General features: G+C 47.6%; 1 protein-coding gene across 1 annotated transcript in view; it reads left to right on the forward strand.

The window, feature by feature from the left end:
* The first annotated feature begins 307 nt into the window (after positions 1–307).
* The window catches only part of LOC102457330 (pre-mRNA-processing factor 39-like), a 36493-nt gene continuing 16711 nt past the window's right edge, over positions 308–20089 (forward strand). Inside the window, exons 1-6 of the mRNA XM_006136579.4 lie at positions 308–474; positions 9639–9958; positions 13134–13259; positions 16644–16762; positions 17127–17294; positions 19445–19634. Coding sequence (XP_006136641.3) covers positions 363–474; positions 9639–9958; positions 13134–13259; positions 16644–16762; positions 17127–17294; positions 19445–19634 — 1035 coding nt within the window. The 5' untranslated portion in view covers positions 308–362. The remainder of the gene's footprint in view (positions 475–9638; positions 9959–13133; positions 13260–16643; positions 16763–17126; positions 17295–19444; positions 19635–20089) is intronic.

The raw sequence follows: 20089 nt of genomic DNA on the forward strand, positions 1-20089 counted from the left end.
TTTGGGTTTTTTTGCTATAGTGGGTGCCATGGGACTCTGACCCTCGATCTTTCTCCCCTCCCTCCTCTACACAGAGGCTCCAGGCTCTGCTAATCTGAAAAGCCTCTTGTCGCTCTAGCTTCTCTTCTACCAACTCTCTATGGTTCCGCCGCATAGCACAGAGCCCTAGAAGTGTCAGCCGCCAGCTATATGCCCAGTGGGAGTCCAGAATGGGTCATGGGGCCGCTCTAGCCTCTTTCCCGCCACACACTCTGGCTTCCTGTACTACGCCAACCTCATCCGGGTCCTTCTGACCAACGTAGGCGCATGCGCACTGCTGGTTCAGTCCGTGGCGCCGTCAATCGTACTAGCTTCGGGAGAAGATGGCGGCTGAAGGGTTGGAAGCGCCGGGGAGCCCACGCTGTGGCGAAGCCGGCACCGAGAAAGCCCCCGGTGGGGGAAGCGAGGGTGGGGAGACCGGCCTGGACGTGGGCGGTGAGAGCGGGAAAGGGGGGCTGGACGGGTCAGTCAGGGGCCGGGAGAAGCCCGCGCCAGGCTGCTCCGGAAGGTGGTGAGGGGGAGGGTTCCCGTACATGGCGGTGCCGCGCTGGGAGGAATGACCCGGCTGCGGGTCTTCGCGGCGCGCTGGGAGCCCTGGACGAGAGATGGTCCCCGAGGGTGGGGGCCGGGAAGAGGGAGCCCTTCGGGCAGAGCGAGAGTCCTCTGCGGGTGGCGGAATCGGAAGGCGAGGAGTCCGGCTGGGGGCGGTTCCCCTTGGGCCGGCGGTGGAGGGGCGTCTGTGGGGACGTGCTTCTGGAGGAGAGATTCTTCGGGGATTCCCCTGGGAAGGTACTTACGGCTGAGGACCTTGGGAGAGAGGGGCCTGCCGGAGCTGTGAAATGGCGCCCCGCTATGGCGGGGCCCGTGGTGTTGCTGGTGGAGGGGATAAGGTGAGGGGTGAGGTATTTCATGGGCTGCGAAGGGCACACCAAAATGGATCCCTGTATCGGAATGATCCCTGATGTGTATGGTCTTCTCTGAGGAGTGGAAGGTTTGGTAGTCAGGCTCTGGACACTTACCCAAGAACATAAGAACAACCTTACTGGGTCAGACCAATGGTCCATCCAGCCTAGTATCCTGTCTGCTGACAGTGGCCAACACCTGATGCCCCAGAGTGAAGGGACACAATAGGTAATTCTCAAGTGATCCCTCCCGTCACCCACCTCCAGAGAAACAGAGGCTAAGGACACTATTCCTACTCATCCTGGCTAATAGCCCTTGATGAACCTAACCTCCGTGAATCTATCTGGCTCTTATTTGAACCCTGTTAAAGTCTGAGCCTTCACCATATCCTCTGGCAAGGAATTCCACAGATTGTGTGCTGAGTGAAGAAAAACTTCTTTCTGTTTGTTTTAAACCTACTGCCTATTAATTTAATTTGGTGACCTTAGTTCTTATATTTTGGGAACTTTTCCTTAGTCACTTTTTCCACACCAGTCATGTGGACTGAAAAGTCCAAGTCTTTTTAATCTTTCTTCATATGGGACCTGTTCCAAACCCCTAATCATTTTTGTTGTCCTTTTCTGAACCTTTACCAATGCCAATGTATATTTTTTAAGATGAGGTGACCACATCTGTACACAATATTCAAGATGTGGTCATACTATGGTATTATATAGAGAGGCAATAAGATATTTTCTATCTTATTCTCTAGCCCTTTTTTAACTCCTAACATTCTATTTGCTTTTTTGATGATTGCTGCACACTTAGTGGATGTTTTCAGAGAACTATCCACAATGACTCCAAGATCTCTCTCTTGAGTTGTTGTAGCTACGTTAGTCCCCATTATATTGTACATATAGTTGGGATAATTTTTTCCAATGTGCATTACTTTACATTTATCAACATTACATTTCATTTGCTGTTTTGTTGCCCAGTCACTTAGTTTGTTGAGATCTTTTTGAAGGTCTTCACAGTCTGCTTTGGTCTTAACTATCTCGAGCAGATTCCTCACTGTTTACCCCTTTCTCTAGATCATTTATAAATAACTTGAATAGGATGGGTCCCAGGACAGACCTTTGGGGGACTCCACTAGTTACCTCTCTCTTCTCGGAAAACTTACCGTTTATTCTACCCTTTGTTTCCTGTCTTTTAACCAGTTATCAGTCTGTGAAAGGAACTTCCCTCTTATCCCATGACAACTTACTTTACTTAAGAGCCTTTGGTGAGGGACCTTGTCAAAGGCTTTCTGGAAATCCAAGTATACGATATCCACTGGATCCCCCTTGTCCACATATTTGTTGAGCCCCTTAAAAAACTCTAGCAAATTAGTAATGCATGATTTCCCTTTACAGAAACCATGTTGACTTTCCCCCAACAAATTATATTTATCCATGGGTCTGACAATTTTATTCTTTACTGTGGTTTCAACTAATTTGCCTGGTACTGACGTTTGACTTACTGGTCTGTAATTGCCAGGATCACCTCTAGAGCCCTTTTTAAATATTGTTGTCACATTAGCTATCTTCTAATCATTAGGTACGGAAGCTGATTTAAAGGATAGGTTACACACCACAGTTAATAGTTCAGCAATTTCTCATTTCAGTTCTTTTAGAACTCTTGGGTGAATGCCATCTGGTCTCGATGACTTGTTACTGTTAAGTTTATCAATTTGTTCCACAGCCTTCTCTAATGACACCTAAATTTGGAACAATTTCTCAGATTTGTCACCTAAAAAGAATCTCCCCAATATCCTCAGCAGTGAAATTAAACAAAAAATTCATTTGGCTTATCCGCAATTACTTTATTATCTTTGAGTGCTCCTTTAGCATCTCAACCATCCAAGGGCCCCACTGGTTGTTTCTGATGTACAGGCAGTCCCTGGGTTACATACAAGATAGAGACTGTAGGTTTGTACTTAAGTCGAATTTGTACTTAACTCGGAACTGGCGTCCAGATTCAGCCGCTGCTGAAACTGACCAGCGGCTGACTACAGGAAACCCGAGGCAGAGTTTCTCTGCCCCAGGCTTCCTGGAATCAGCTGCTGATCAGTTTCAACAGCAGCTGAATCTGGACACCTGAGACAGAGCAGCTGGGGCGCTGCCGGGTAGGTCTCCGCAGTGCTGGTCTCCTCAGCGCCGCACCTCAGCGCTGCAGGGACCAACCCGGCAGCACCCCAGGTGCTCTACCCCAGGCGTCCCCAAGTCAGCTGCTGCTGAAACTGATCAGCAGCTGATTCCAGGAAGCCCAGGGCAGAGAAACTCTGCCTCGGGCTTTCTGTAGTCAGCCGCTGGTCAGTTTCAGCAGTGGCTGACTTGGGAACGCCTGGGGCAGAGCATCTAGGGCGCTGCTGGGTTGGTCCAGTAGTGCCGAGGAGCGGCGGTACTGGACCAACCCAGCAGCACCCCAGCTGCTCTGCCCCAGGCGTCCTGATTCAGCCGCTGCTGAAACTGATCAGCAGTGGCTGAATCAGGACTCCTGGGGCAGAGCAGCTGAGGTGCTGCCGGGTTGGTCCAGTAGCGCCAAGGAGTGGCGCTGCGGGACCAACCAGCAGAGCCCCAGCTGCTCTACCACAGGCGTCCACGAGAAAAGCCTGGTCTGCTGGGGGGGGAGGAGGCGCACTAGCTGCACGCCCCCCGCCCCCCCCCCCAGCAGACCATGGAGACGCTGGCAGTGGGACCGAGACGCGCCGCTGTGCCGCCGCCCGGGTCCTCCACGGCTTTGCTCCGCGTCTCCCTGGTCTGCCCCCCCCCTCCCCCCCGCCCCAGCAGACCAGGGAGACACGGAGCAGCTTTTCTCGCCCCAGAGGACGCGGGCGGCGGGATCTTGGCGCGTCTGGGTGGTCCCGCCACCCGGGTCCTCCGGGGCGAGAAAAGCCCCGTTCGTAAGTATGGATCCGACATAAGTCGGATCCGCGTAACTCGGGGACTGCCTGTACTTCCTGCTTCTGATGTACAGGCAGTCCCCGAGTTATGCGGATCCCACTTTTGTCGGATCCTCACTTACGAACGGGGCTTTCTCGCCCCGGAGCTCTCAGGCAGCGGGACCACCCAGAGCGCAGCGGTCCCGCCACCTCGACCTCCGGGGCGAGAAAAGCTGCTCCGGGTGCCCCTGGTCTGCTGGAGACGGTCCCCAGCAGACCAGAGGCACCGGGAGCAAAGCGGCAGCGGCGGCGGAGTCCCGCGCCTCTGAGGCTTTGCAGCCTCAGAGGCGCGGCACCCTCAGAGGCGCGGGACTCCGCCGCCGCTGCCGCTTTGCTCCCGGTGCCTCTGGTCTGCTGGGGATTGTCTCCAGCAGACCAAGGACACCTGGAGCAAAGCCGGGGAGGCGAGAGGTCCCGCGCCTCTGAGGCTTTGCTCTGGCAAAGCCAGGGAGGCGTGGGACTCCACCGCCGCTGCGGCTTTGCTCCCCGTGTCCCTGGTCTGCTGGGGGGGGGGCAGCAGTGCCCTCCCCCCCCCCAGCAGACCAGGGAGACGTGGAGCAAAGCCCCGGGTCTGTGGTAGAGCAGGTGGGGCACTGCTGGTTGGTCCCGCAGCACCGCTCCTTGGTGCTACTGGACCAACCCGGCAGCACCCCAGCTGCTCTGCCCCAGGAGTCCTGATTCAGCCGCTGGGGCTTCCTGGAATCAGCCGCTGATCAGTTTCAGCAGCAGCTGACTTGGGGATGCCTGGGGTTCTTAAGTTGAATCTGTATGTAAGTCAGAACTGGCGTCCAGATTCAGCCGCTGTTGAAACTGATCAGTTTCAGCAGCGGCTGAATCTGGAGGCCAGTTCCAACTTACATACAGATTCAACTTAAGAACAAACCTACAGTCCCTATCTTGTATGTAACCCGGGGACTGCCTGTACTTAAAAAACATTTTGCTATTACTTTTTGAGTTTTTGGCTAGCTGCTCTTCAAACTCCTTTTTGGCTTTTCTTATTATATTTTTACACTTAATTTAGCAAAGTTTATGCTCCTTTCTATTTTCTTCACTAGGATTTGACTTCCACTTTTTAAAAGATTTTTTTTTTATTGGTCACTGCTTCTTTTACTTGGTTGTTAAGCTACGGTGGCACTCTTTTGATTATCTTACTGTGTTTTTTTTAAATTTGGGGTATACATTTAAGTTGGGCCTCTATTATGGTGTCTTTGAAAAGTTTCCATGCAGCTTGCAGAGATTTTACTTTTGTCACTGTACCTTTTAATTTGTTTAACTATCTTCCTCATTTTTGTGTAGTTCCCCTTTCTGAAATTAAATGCTATAGTGTTGGACTGCTGAGGTATTTTTCCCACCACTGGAATGTTAAATATTGTTACATTATGGTCACTATTTCTAAGCGGTCTAGTTATATTTACCTCTTGAACCAGATCCTGTGCTCCACTTAGCACTAAATCAAGAATAGCCTCTCCCCTTGTGGGTTCCAGAACCAGCTGCTCCAAGAAGCAATCATTTAAGGGATCAAGAAATGCTATCTCTGCATCCTGTCCTGAGGTGACATGTACCTAGTCAATATGGGTATAGTTGAAATGCCCCACTATTATTCAGTTTTTTATTTTGATAGCCCCTCTAATCTCCCTTAGCATTTCATAGTCTCTATCACTGTCCTGATAGGTGGTTGGTAATATATCCCTAATGATTCTTTGGAACATTTAGGGTCATTTAAGATTTTTACTTCATTTTATTCTATATGATTTTTCTTTCACATATACTGCCGCTCCCCTACCAGCACAATCTGTTCTGTCCTTCCGATATATTTTGTACCCTGGTATGACTGTGTCCCATTGATTGTCCTCATTCCACCAAGTTTCCGTGATGCCTATTATATCAATATCCTCTTTTAAATATACCTCTCTGTCAGCTGAATTAGTCTGAATGGTCAACTTGCTTTGGGATAAATCTGTCCACAGGCTGTTTACACAGCAGGAAAACGAGTTTTTCATTTTGGGGTTGCACAGAAATAGTGGACCTGTGTGTGACTTTGTCGAAGGCCAGTGGAACTGATCAGTTCATCTTTTTTGCTTGATACTGTATTATGAAATAGCAGTGAGTAGTGGTTAGATACTCCTGGGTTCTAGCTGGCTGGGGTTTGGGGTGGGATCTAGAGGAGAGAGCAGAGGAGGAGCCAGGATCCCTGAATTCTGTTCTCTGCTCGGGTATGGGGAGTAATGGTCTAAGCTGCATCATAGGTAGGTGCCCTTTGTTGGTATAGTGTACTGGGATAGCTGTACTGGGAATATGCTCTTTGAGTCTTACTCTCCAAAGTTTTCAAGTTAGCATTTTTCACTGGAACTAATTTTGCAACAAAATGTAAGAAAAACTAATAGGAAATATTAGGCTCCTAGGAATTGCCAAGCTGTTACAGATCAGTGACTACCGTATTTTCTGGCGTATAGGGCGACTGGGCGTATAAGACGACCCCCTATCTTTTTAATTAAAAGATAGGGTTTCATCTTATACCCCAGCGCCCCTCTGCCTCCTTTGCTCCCAGTGTCCCTGGTCTGCTGGAGATGGTTCCCAGCAGACCAGAGGCACCGGGAGCAAAGCCGCCAAGAGCGCCTGGGCTGCCCCCCCCTCCCCCGCCGGAGCCCCTCCGCGGCTTTGAAAGCCTCGGGGGAAGCCGGCGGCGGGGCATCCCAGGCGCGCATGGGCTGCCCCCCCGCCGGAGCCCCTCCGCGGCTTTGAAAGCCTCGGGGGAAGCCGGCGGCGGGGCATCCCAGGCGCGCATGGGCTGCCCCCCCGCCGGAGCCCCTCCGCGGCTTTGAAAGCCTCGGGGGAAGCCGGCGGCGGGGCATCCCAGGCGCGCATGGGCTGCCCCCCCGCCGGAGCCCCTCCGCGGCTTTGAAAGCCGCCGCGGAGGGGCTCCGGCGGGGGGGCAGCCCATGCGCGCCTGGGATGCCCCGCCGCCGGCTTCCCCTGAGGCTTTCAAAGCCGCGGAGGGGCTCCGGCGGCGGGGCATCCGGCGTACAAGACGACCCCCGATTTTTGGGGGATGTTTTTTAACATCAGAGGTCGTCTTGTACGCCAGAATATACGGTAGTCCAGTATTATGTCTCTGGTACTGAGCACTGTCAGCTGCTTCAGAGGAAGATGCAAGAAATTTTATAGAAGGCAATTGAAGAATACAACAAAGTAGTTTGGTTTACATCTTTAGCTTGTTATTCAAAATCTTACTCAACCATCCTCCCCTTCTGTATAATACTATAGATATGCATTCCTAGAGTAGGGATATTCTGCTGGTGGGACTCTTGAAACCTGAGTTTAGTTCCCGGTGCAGTAACAGACATTCATGATCTAGAATAAGTCGCTTAGTGGAACCGGTTAGTAAAATGGAGATAATTACTTCTTTACTTCTAATGGGTGTTGTGAAAGATGAAAAGCCCTCATTAATGATTATGAAATGCTTAGATACTATTGAGATGAAGATAATATCAGTACAGAGAGCTCGTGTTTCCACCTCATAATCTTACTAAGGATGTTAAATATAGGTTAATTGAATACTTTATTAACCTAATGAATTTTTATCAGTTAGTCAACTGCACAGCCACCTCAACTTACGACCATTCACACTTATGACCAAAGCAGTCGTAAATGCAGGCTCCAAGTTACGAACGCGATCCGCGCTTACGAACAGCGCGGTCTCAGTGTAACTCAATGGGTTCTGAGATGTGACCATTCCGAGTTACAGCCAAGCGTTTGGTCCGTAACACGTTCGTAATTCAGGGACCGGCTGTATTCTGTAGTCCCTGGGGACGAGACAGCAACCTGTGCGCTCCATCCCCGCTCCTGAGGAGCCCCCTGCCACGCCGCGCTGCTGCCTCTCTGTCAGAGGCAGCAGTATGGGGTGCCAGGTGGGAGTTGGTCCACAAGGGGAGCCAGTTTAAAAACCAGCTCCCCTTGCAGACTGGCTGCCTGTCACCCCACGCTGCTGTACAGCACAGGGTGGCAGCAGACCCTTGTCCAGGGAGAGGGGCAGGGCTGAGCTCCCAGACCCTGCGCGAGCCGGAACTGAGCCGGGCCACCTGCCTGCCTGGGTCATAATACACTTTAAATGCAGAGCCACAGCAGGGTAGGTCCTGGATCTAGTACGAGCCAGGACTGAGTCGGACTGCTGGCCAGCCTGCTAAAAAATTGGTGGGTGGAGGAGAAGAGAAATGGGTGTAGTCTATAGCATTAACCTATAAGCTTTTGCTAATCGGTTAATCAACTACACTATTACATCTCTAAATCATACCCACCCATACTTAGTGTTATGTTCTGGGGGACAGATATTTCTTTTTTAACCATATTATTTCCACCTGTATTGGTACAAATAAGAAAGTGAAGTAATTTCCAACACCAAAGAAACATTACATTTCTTCCTAAGTTACTTAAGCTATATTTTGTATCTTAATTTTTGTTCCAAAATATTGCCTGGAAATAAGGTGCGTGTTAATTGCAGAACGACTGTTCTTTCTGTAATCTGTGTTTTGAAGTTAATGATGAAAATATGCCAGGTCGCTTTGGACTCTACCTGCTTATCTCCTTCTTCCTAAATACAGGATTGCTTTCTGCAATATATTCTCAAGGGCTTTGACCATCCAGTTTTCAGTGGCTCAAGCAGATGCTTTTATAGTCTGATATTTATCTTTATTAGGATGTTTCAAGATATTCGGGTATATAGCCTGAAGTTTTTGCTCTGTTCAGTTCTGTCCTGATGCTTGTATTTAATAGGGAAGTATGCGAGTAGTTGAGTCAGCTTCTTGAGTACTCGCACCCCCCCTTCCGCCTCTGTATTGGGAGGGGAGTGGAGGAGCTGGCTTAAAAGTCAGTTCCCCCTAGCACCATCTCTGATAGAGGACCGATCAGATATCATGGCGATGGACATGGTATAGATTAAGGATGTTAACTGCATTTTAATTGACTAGTCAGCTAGTCAATGGAATTTCCGTCGACTAGTCGATAGGCACTTTCACATTTCTGCTGGGGCTCTTGTACATTTCAAAGGAGGAATGGGGAACTCCGTGTACAGCCTGGGGCCAGCAGGAAGTCCTGCTAACTCCAGGCTACATGCGAGTGCCTTCTTTGAAATGCACAAGAGTCCCCAGCGGGGGCTCTTGTGCATTTCAAAGCCATGGAGCCCGGGGTCAGCGAGGGACTCCAGGGGTCAGCTGAGGAAATGCTGCGGGAGCCCGGGATTAGCTGGGGAGTCCCCAGCTGACCCTGGGCTCCAGGCAGTTGCCCCTTTGAATAACATAGATGCATGGTTTAAAGGGACAGCCTCCACACAGCTGATCCGCGGAAATGTCCCCAGCTGACCCCGGGTTCCTAGCAGCATGCAGCGTAGCATGGAGCCCAGGGTAAGCAGGGGACTCTTAAGTGGGGGCTCTTGTACATTTCAAAGGAGGAAATGCTTATCGGATAGTCGACTAGTTTTTAACTTCGTTAGTATAGATATCTGAACTGAAGCTAGACTGAGGAGGCTTGTGTTGTCTTTCATTTTATTTGCTTCATGATCAAAGCACCTTGACTGCTGTTTTTTACCCGCTATGTTGACACATACTGGATATTGAATGTATATCAAGCAATGTTGACACAACTTTGATAATATTTAACTGTTGCACATGCATAAAAGATGGTAATATCTGGCAGCAAGGCAGAGAAACCCAAGATAGACCTCTCACCTTCTCACTGATCTTAGGTCCCAGCCAAGACTTGCTCCCGAAAGCACCAAATGACTCTACCGATAAGCAGGAAGACACCAAAGCAGTGCAAGGGTGCAATGGAGTTAATGCTGAAGCCAGCGTGATGGTGTCAGGACTCAAAGACCCTGACGCTAGTGAAGGGAACTGTCAATATCCAGCCCCCAAGGAGGGACATGCAGCAGTGGCTACCCCTGTGTCAACAGAAGAACCTTCCCCCTCCTACCCTCTGGAGTTTGAGAAGTTCTGGAAGGCAGCTCAGGAGAATCCTCATGATTTCACGGCATGGACAGAATTGCTGCAGTATGTAGAACAAGAGGTAAGGGAGTGAACTTTCTTGGTGCATGGAGTTATGAAAAAGGCAATGAGGAAATTAACAGTAGTACAGGTGCCACCAGCTTCTGAAGTTAATATTTCTACAAAGTAATAGCAGCTCCTTTAATTTAGAACACAGAAATAAGTTGTCTAATGGTTAGAACTGGATCCTGTACTGAGAGGACTTTTGGGTTCTGTTCAGATCATAGCTGTGGGAGAAGATAGGGATGTAAAGGGTTAACTGGTTACCTGGTAAGCAAGTGCCTTACCAGCATGCTGGGGTAACTGATTATCCAGCGGGGGGCTGGTCTCAGCCAGAGTAGCCCCTGACCTGGCCAGAGCAGCCCATGGTGTGGTGGGCCCAACAGCGGTGCTCTGGCCAGGCCAACTGCACGGTGACTGGAACAGCCCATGCCATGGTGGGCCGGTCTGGAGCAGACCTCCACAGTGGGATCTCAGTTAGCCAGATAAGCATTCTGTTTAACCAGTTAACTTTTTAACTGGGATTTTACATCCCTAGGAGAACAGTAGGGTCCAGTGATTAAAGCAATGTGGAGAAGAGGAGTAAGGATTCTTGTATTCTATTCCTGGCTGTCAGAGGGAATTGAATAGTTAGAGTGGCAGATAAGGGACAGGACTCCTAGGTTCTGTTCCCAACTAGGGATGTAAAATCCTGTTTAATTGGTTAACTGATTAAGAGGGAAGGGGCACCTACCATTAGGGATGTGAATGACTAGTCAAGTAGTCGACTAGTCGTCCTCCCCTCCCCCGTTGTCTCTATCAGAAAGAGGCAGCAAGGGTTGGAAGGAGGGGGGGGTGTCGAAGCGGCACCGCTGTGTTTAGCCGAGGGCTAGCTGGGGAGTCCCCAGGCTGCATGTGGCATTTCAAAGTGGCAGCACCACGTGGAGCCCAGGATCAGCTGAGGACTCCCCCCCGCTGACCCTGGGCTCTGTGTGGTGCTGCCGCTTTGAAATGCTGCATGGAGCCTGATGCTGGGCTCTCCTCGGCATTTCAAAGCAGCAGCACTGCACAGAGCCCGGGGTCAGTGGGGGAGCCCCCAGCTGATCCTGGGCTCCATGGGGCGCTGCCACTTTGAAATGCTGTGGTGAGCACAGGGCTGGTGGGGAACTGCCCTGCTGGCTTTGTGCTCCTCGCAGCACTTTCACTTTTGCAGTGTAGCAACAGCTCTGGGGTTGTTTCTTCACTTCGAAGGCTGAGACGCCCTTATCAACTAATGGAATAGTCATTGCAAATTGCATTGACTATTCAATTAGTCAATAAAAATTTAACATCCCTACATTCCCCCACCCCTTCCCCTGCAGACTGGGGCTGCTCCATAATGGCCCCCAGTTAACCATTAACATCCCTATTCCCAACTCTGCCACAGACTTTTGTAGTGTTCACCTGTCTGTCTGTTTCCTCATTTGTAAGATGAGTCACTTTTGTGCAGCACCTTTTGCTTCAAACTAATTACAAACCATCTTAAAGTCTGCTTCATTCAGTCTTGCCACAAACAAATGCAACCTCTTTGAATTCTCTAGTGTTAACTTGCTTTGTCAAGGGCTAGATTTGTTCTAGCCCATTTGATTAATTTTGATGGGATAATTCTTAAATAGGTATCAGTACTAATTAGAGGTTTAATGTACCTCTCCTGCATCCTCAGATGAAAGATAAATTGCCATGTGAAAGGGAACTCAGATAATATGGAATAGCCTAAGACTTTCTTAAAATTGATGGTGTTTCCCTTTAAGAATGTGGTAGAAGTGACTCCCCCAACTTCTTATATTGTAAAATCCAAATTAGGTTTTGTCAAATGCTGAGTAAGAGCAATATGTTCTTGTTCGAAAACTTTCAGTTGAAACTGGTTTTAATGGAACATTGTGTTTTTGGTTAAAATAAACTTTTTGAGAAAAGTGTCTGCTGTCTGTGTGTAAATGTTTGGTGTGTGTGTGGGTTTTTTTTTTGTCTTTTGTCAAAAATAAACACCCCCTCTAGTTTGTAGTTGGACAATATTTTCTGAGATACACAAGGTTAATGCAGCTACCATGGTGCACAGTGTCCCCTCACAAATAGGGATGTAAAATTGTAACTGTTTAAATGGTTAACTGAAAAGCATGAACTTGTTGGTTTCTGTTACAGTTATGTGCTGGCTCCCTGGGAGTTGGCTTCACTGCATAATGCAGAGCCTGCAGTGTAGGGATATAAGCGACTAGTCAACTATCCAATAAGCAAAAGCTTATTGGATAGTCGACACATTAGTCGACTAGTCACTTACCCCCCTTACTGTCTCTATCACAGAGGCAGCAAGGGGGGGGGGAAAGGAAGGAGTGCTGGGGGGAGCTGGCTTAAAAGCCAGTTCCTTCCTGCTCAGTGGGATGGGGTAGGGGTGCAGTGGCGGTGCTTCCTTTTTGAAATGTACAAGTTTTTGCATTTCAAAGATTGAAACATTGGGTGGAGCCAGGACCAGTGGGGAATCCCCTCCTGACCTCTGGCTCCATGCAGCACTTCCGCTTTGAAATGTACAAGAGCCCCAGGCAGGGCTCTTATGTGTTTCACTTACAATGCCACATGGAGCCTGTGGTTAATGGGGGACTCCCTGCTGGCCTCGGACTCCACATGGCATTTCAATATTTGAAATGCACAAGAGTCCCCAGTGGGACTTTTGTACATTTCAAAGTCGGAACATGGACTAATCGAATAGTTGATGGAAATCCCATCGACTATTTGATTAATTAATTGATATTTAACATCCCTACTGCAGTGAATCCTCCCTGGGAGTGGGACCAGCAGCACCTGCCAGCCCCACTCCTGGGGAGTCTGCTTCCCTGCAGGCTCTGCAGTATAAACTCTGTGCGTGCGTGCGTATATGCATATATATTTATATATTCTTCTATATAAGCTTTATAGTGCAGTGCCCGAATGACTTCTTACATCCTTACTCACAAAGAGGGAGAGACTGCAATGCATCATGGGAGTTATCTGACTAAGGAAACCCATCCTATGAAAGAGAATTTCAGAACTGAAACACAAATGATACTGTGTGTGTATGTACCCTGCTTCTCCTACAAGCTCTAACTGTAAGGTTGCTTTGGGGCTGGCAGGGTTTGGTTTCCAGCTCTCCCAGTTCCAGGGCACTTCACACGTTCTTATTCCCCTTCTGCTGTCTTCTCTCTGTGCAGAATCACATCTTTGCAGCACGAAAAGCCTTTGATGCGTTTTTTGCTCACTACCCCTATTGCTACGGCTACTGGAAGAAGTATGCAGACATGGAGAGGCGTTTTGACTTCAGCAAGGAGACAGAGGAGGTAGGAGGAAGAATTACTTGGGATTTTTGCACCATGCTACTGCAGCCCTTCCAAGTTTGAATATTCCAGTGGCTAATTCCTTGTTGTATGGACCAAATGTAATAGGGCCAAAAATTCTTCACAAAGCTAGTGCAAAAGATCCTCCTTATCTGTCTCAGATATCTTGGTAACTATTTAGCAGGAATGCATTGCTTCATCAGATAAGCAGTTATTGTTGAGAGTTCATGGAGGGTTAGGGAGGTCCCTGAGGCTTGGCAAAGGGCAAATACTCTCTTGAAAAAGGGATAAAAAGACCACCTGTGGAATTATAGACCATTCAGCCTAACTTTGATACCCTGAAAGATATTGGAACAAATTAAACAATTAATTTATAAGCACCTAGAAAATAACAAGCTGTTAAGTAATAGCCAGCATGGATTTGTCAAGGACAGTTAAATCAAACTACTGTATATTCCAGCGTACAAGACGACCTCTGATGTTAAAAAACATCCCCCAAAAATCGGGGGTTGTCTTGTACGCCGGGTATACATCCCAGGCGCGCCTGGGATGCCCCTGCCACCGGAGCCCCTCCGCGGCTTTGAAAGCCTCGGGGGAAGCCGGCGGCGGGGCATCCCAGGCGCGCCTGGGCTGCCCCCCCGCCGGAGCCCCTCCGCAGCTTTGAAAGCCTCGGGGGAAGCCGGCGGGGCTCCTCCGCGGCTTTGCAAAGCCGCGGAGCATCCCATGCGCGCCTGGGCTGCCCCCCCGCCGGCTTCCCCCGAGGCTTTCAAAGCCGCGGAGGGGCTCCGGCGGGGGGGCAGCCCAGGCGCGCCTGGGATGCCCCGCCGCCGGCTTCCCCCGAGGCTTTCAAAGCTGCTGCGGCTTTGCTCCCGGTGCCTCTGGTCTGCTGGGGACCATCTCCAGCAGATCAGGGACACCGGGAGCAAAGGAGGCGGAGGGGCGCTGGGGTATAAGATGAAACCCTATCTTTTAATTAAAAAAATAGGGGGTCGTCTTATACGCCCAGTCACCCTATACGCCGGAAAATAATTTCCTTCTTTGACAAGGTAACTGGCCTAGTGAATGGGGGGAAACCAGTAGATGTGATATGTCTGGACTTTAGCAAGACTTTTGATATATTTCTGCATTATAGTTTCATAAGCAAACTAGGGAAAAATGCTGTCTAAATGAAATAACTATGTGATGGGTACATATAATTGGCTAAAAGACCATGTCCAGTTTTTATTCGCGAAGACTTTTTATGAAATGATTCACTATCAGACTGGGAGGGCATATCTAGGGAGGTCCTGCAAGGTCAGTCCAAGGTCCAGTACTATTCAATATTTCCATTTATGATTTAGATAATGCAGTGGAGAGCATGCTTATAAAAAAATTGTGAATGATACAAGCTGGGAGGGGTTGCTAACATTTTGGACAGGAGTATAATTCAAAATTGCCTTGACACATTGGAGAAGTAATTTGAAAATCAATAGGATGAAATTCAAGGAAGGCAATTGTAAAGTATCACACTTAAGGTGCATCTACATTGCACCCAAAACTCAAAATAAGATACGCAAATTTCAGCATTAATGGGAATGTTGTATAGGATACCCTCGTGATTTGCAGTTCAACGTATTCATGGATGTATCCCCACCGGGGGCAGGGGGAGGTTGGCCTCTGTGGTGAGTTCGGGAGCCACAGGGAGCTCATTGTGGGGGCTGGGAGCCATAGCTCCAGTATTTGCGAATTTTGCCATTTGTGGTGGTGCCAGGAACTCATTCACTGCAAATGGCGAGAGTCTCCTGAATATAAAATGAAGGAGGTAATTGTTCTGCTGTATTCAACAGTTACATGCTGTTAGCTGGAGTACTGTGACTGATTTTGCCCCCACACTTTAAAAAAGACATGAACAAAATGGAGTGAGTTCAAAGGAGAACAACAAAAATAAGAAGATTAGAAAAACATGACAGAAAATAAAAAGTTGAAAGAATTGGGCATGTTTAGTCTAGAGAAGAGAAGACTGAGGGGGGACTTAAACTTTTAAATAGGTAAAATAGTGTTACAAAGAGGACAACAATCAATAATGTTACATGTTTGCTGAGGATAGGATAAGAAGTAATTGACTAAGTCTGGAACAAGGGAGATTGAGGTATTAAGAAAAACTTTGATTCTAATGATAGTTAAACTCTGGAACAGATTACATAGGGAGGTTGTAAAATCCCCATACCTGGAGGTTTTTTGGAACAGATCAGACAAACACCTGTCAGGAATGATCTAGGATGTACCTCTGTAGATAATGGAGGCGGATGAGATGACATCCTGAATTCCTTCCAGTCCTACATATGTTTTTCTCTGATTGTCTCCTTTGAAGCTCTGCTGACCAGTGGGTGCTCTTCCCTGGGACTGGTCTGACACAGTTCCTGAATTAACTGCATCTCTGACCAATGTTCTCTCTGATCTTTTCTATCCATGTGCGGAATAAAGTTTTTATGTGAACTGAGGCAATTGCAAATGTGTACTACCAGTAAAAACACAAACCTAGTTGTGGGCCCTCTACTAATCATCTGGGCAGCATTTGAATTTCTCCTGAGCAGCTGCACAAGCACACAGCTCACGGGAAATGCTGCCTCTGACCCACATTTCCTCAAGGGCATTACACTTAGGTCTCAGGGCTCCAGCGTCACCTTTCTCAGGGTGGAATCCCACAATTCTCACTCTCTCCAGTCCAGTTCCTTAGGTGCAGAGCCCTGCAATTTACTGTGATTGACTCAGTAGCTCTGACTTTAGTTACATGCAATTCTCAGGGGTAATGACAGAATTATCTAGTCATCAGCCAGTTTTGTAAAGCAAAGTACCAATTATTCACAACAAGAATTGAGAAAAAAATATAAACAATAAACAGCTTATGTGCACATCTTGTTTACTACATGGTCACCTCTCTTCCATGTGAAGGCCTCGGCAAGACTAAAATATTTTGGGTCTTACTCTGTTTATAAGCCTCTCGTGCCTGTCAGTTACTGAATAATTTGACTGTATCTCAGGTCAGGGTTGTTATTTTATGAAGTTTCAAGTCCTTTGTCTGCTAAGACCTCTGATGCATGTCAGATTAGTCTGTGTGCTTTTTTCCTCATGAGGTTGAATCATCAAAGTTAGTTGCATTGTTTCAGTATTAGAAATATGCATTAGTTACCCTACTTCCTTTAGTTCCTTCAGGAAGCATACTGTATCTTATCATTTTTAGCTAGGAATATAAAAGCTAATGGTCACATATAGATGCATACAACATTTTTAAAGTCAATCTAATAGTCTTTGAATATACTACAGCATTTTTCATGTGGATGAGATGGGCGAGAGCATTATGAAGCTTCTTTTTTGATGCTGTCATTGTTGGAACCCTTTGCTCCACAGGTGTTCGAGCGAGGGCTGCAGTCCATCCCCCTCAGCATGGACCTCTGGATCCATTACATCTCTTACCTGAAGGCTACCTTAAATATGAACCTTCCTGAGTCCATACAGAAGATCCACAGGTACATAGCCAGAGTATTAAAAACACAGGACAACACTGTGCAAGGCATTAGGGGAGCCTGTAATACTGATACGAATCATTAGTGAAATACTAGAAGATTCAGGGATGTGGCTTTCTCTGGGGTGGCTGTTTGTATTGCACTGGTGGCAAGAACTTAACCATAATGCTGTGCTCTGTGCAGATTTATAGGGGGAGAGAGTCTTTGTCCTAAAAATGCAATAGAGTCTAAATAGGCAAGACAAAAGGTGGAGAGGAAAAAGAGGAGAAGCAACTTGCCTATGAAATCAGAATAAAACTCAGGTCTCCTGAGTGCCAGTCCAGTGCTCCACCCATTAGATCATGCTGCCGTTCTTTCTCCTTTACAGTGTGTTTGAGTCAGCCGTAGCTGCTGCAGGAATGGACTTCCGCTCAGACAAATTGTGGGAGATGTACGTGGAGTGGGAAAGAGAACAAGGTGATCTGAAATGCATCACTACTATTTATGACCGAGTGCTCGCCACACCAACCCAGATGTACAGCCACCACTGGGAAAAGTAAGTCTTATTCAGAATGAAACAAATCCCTGGATCTCAGCACTAACTGCCATAGTTTGGCAGTAATTGGTTCCCTCCCTTTGCAGAGAGACTATGTGTTGATTGGGGTAAGCCGTGTAGACTGTCCCTCTTTCTTTTTCCCTAGAAGAGGTGTGTTTGCAAGGTATCATAGGAATAATCTGTCTGGACATAGAAATTAGGTTTAATAAAGGAATGATAACAGCACCATTCTACCTCACTTGGGAGTGGGGGAGGGGAGTGAAAAGGGGATTGTGAGGCACTCAGATGCTGCACAAATGGGAACATCTCTTTACAAAAAATTTCAACTAGCAATTTGGCGTCTTGGGAAGGGGCTGTCTCGGAATATCTGAGATGATTTACATGTTGAAATTCTCTGCTCTGTTATATAAGGAGCTCAGGATAGATGATCTCATGGTCTGTTCTGGTCTTAAACATTGTGAGTTACCTGACTGGACCAGGCCCAAAGTCCATCTAGTTCGGTATCCTGTCTGTAACAGTTGCCCATCCCAGCTGTTTCAAAAGAAGGCATAAAAGCTCTGGATTAGCAGACATGGATTAATATGGTTCCTACATTTAGGTTCCTCCTGATCTCTAATGTTGGAGACTGGCTTTACCTGTGAAGCTTGAGGTTTAATATATCTTCCACAGTATTTATTGTCATTAATTATTCCAACTCTGGATTTTTTTATAGCCATGTAAGAATCCATTTACCCCGTGAGATTCCCGGGGATGTATGGGGAAGTAAGAATAGGACCTCTGTACCCTTCCAAGCATGCCTTAAGAGGCGACTAAGGAGGGTTGGGCATGGAGCTAGCAACCCCATCCTGTAAAAATATGCTACAAAAACATCAACAATTTCAATTTGAATAGCAAGCCAGCCTTCCTTGACTAAAAGAGGCCCTCAAAGAGGGGTTATGATGCGGGGCAGCTAAACCTGAAAGGATAGAAAAATTTGCACTCTTGCTGTCACCAGAGGCATGGGAACCTGCAGGGCCAAGAAGTATCCTTGCAACATTCAGGACCATAAACAGTAAGATCATTGGCCTGAAGTGGTCTGACAGGGTTAAAACATTAGCTTATGGGAAAGAGCAGAGCAATGCCCAGTAGAGCAACAGATTTTGAGAAGAAGATGGCGATGGATTGGCCATACACTGAGGAAGCCACCAGATAGCATTACCAGACAATCCCTATCCTGGAACCCACAGGGGAAAAGGGGACGAGGAAGGCCAAAGACTAGTTGGAGAAGAGACCTGGATGTGAATGTGAAGAAAACTGGCAAAAGCTGGAGAGAATTAGAAAAGGTGACACATGACAGAGAAGCTTGGAAAGAAATTGTTGATGGCCTATGTTCCCATAGGAGCTAAGAGCAACGAAGAAGAAGTATCCATTTATTCTTTTAATCTGGAAGAGTTTTTAACCTATTCCATAGATTAGATAACCACACTTTCTATGGCTCATTGTGGAACTTAATACTGAGGTTAAATTCACACACAAAATTCACAAAAATATATCTTTTGCAACTTGTAAACCATCACAGTTATGCTGGGACAGCCCCCTACACATCGCTTTCCCAAATAGCCAAGTTCCTAGCTGAAATTTTTTGTAAAACAGATATTCCTATTTGTGCAGCATCTGAGTACTTCTCAATCTTTTAATGGCTCCATGATCCCCTTTCTACTCTCCTTTCCCCAAGTGAATGGGAGAATGGTGCTATTATCCCATCTTACAGATGGGGAGCTAAGTGACTTGTCTAGGTTCACAGAATGAGTTTGAAGGAACATAAATTAAATCAGTTTCTCCCCAGTCTCAGGTTGGTCCAGTAGTTAGGATACTATCCTTCTTCTCAACCCACTTGCTGCCATTTTCACAGTTAAACTGTGGAAATCTCTTTGACGGGGCATTGAAGGCAGACATCTTAGTTAGTCTGAGGAAATGATTAAATACTTTAATTTTCCATCTTTAAGTTCCAGAGGGTAGCTGTGTTAGTCTGTTTGCATACAGCAGTTCCTCTGCTTTTGGCTCTTCAGAGCAGTTTGAGTGGCCAGACCTAGAGGTCCTCACTGTGACTTGAGTGGGCTTTGGTGGAGTATATCTGTCGTCATCTATTTTTCCTTCCTCCCATCTTTCAGGTTCAAGGAGCATGTGATGAGCAACTCCCCTAAAGACATCCTGTCTGCAGAGGAGCTGCTCTGGTTGCAATCCAAGATCACCACAGGAACTGTACAGAAGCGTGTGGAGACAGAGGTGGAAGAGGTGCCACCCGGGGAAGACTTGCCTCCAGGGGTGGAAGTCAAGCCAGAAAAAGGAGCTGATGCCCAGGTACCCTGACAGTTGCAGACTGTGACAGTTATACTGAGTTGGCATCTACTGTCGGGGTGGTGGTTGTTGTTGTTTGTGTTACAGTAACACAGAGAGGCCCTGACTAGTGATGGGAATGAGCTCTATTCTGCAGGGTGCTGGGCAAACACTTAGTGAGACAGTCCCTGCTCTGAAGAAGTTAGAATCTAAATAGACAAAAGATGGAAGGTAAAAATGGAAGCGCAGACAGGAAAAGGGACTTTCCCAGGATAAGCGGTGAATGACAGCCAGGAGTAGTAGTCCGGTCTCTCCTGGTTCGCAGTCCAGGGTATGCTTCACTCTCAAATAGACATGAGAGATTGCTGCAGACTTGACTCCTCTTCTCCCACCAAGAACTCACTCTGTACTGCGTCTTGCAGACTCCAATGCAATATGAGATTTCCTCAGTTTTTGCATGTGAAGGCCTACACAGTACT

Source organism: Pelodiscus sinensis, chromosome 11, assembly GCF_049634645.1.
Source record: "Pelodiscus sinensis isolate JC-2024 chromosome 11, ASM4963464v1, whole genome shotgun sequence".
In the NCBI taxonomy this organism is placed as follows: domain Eukaryota; kingdom Metazoa; phylum Chordata; order Testudines; family Trionychidae; genus Pelodiscus; species Pelodiscus sinensis.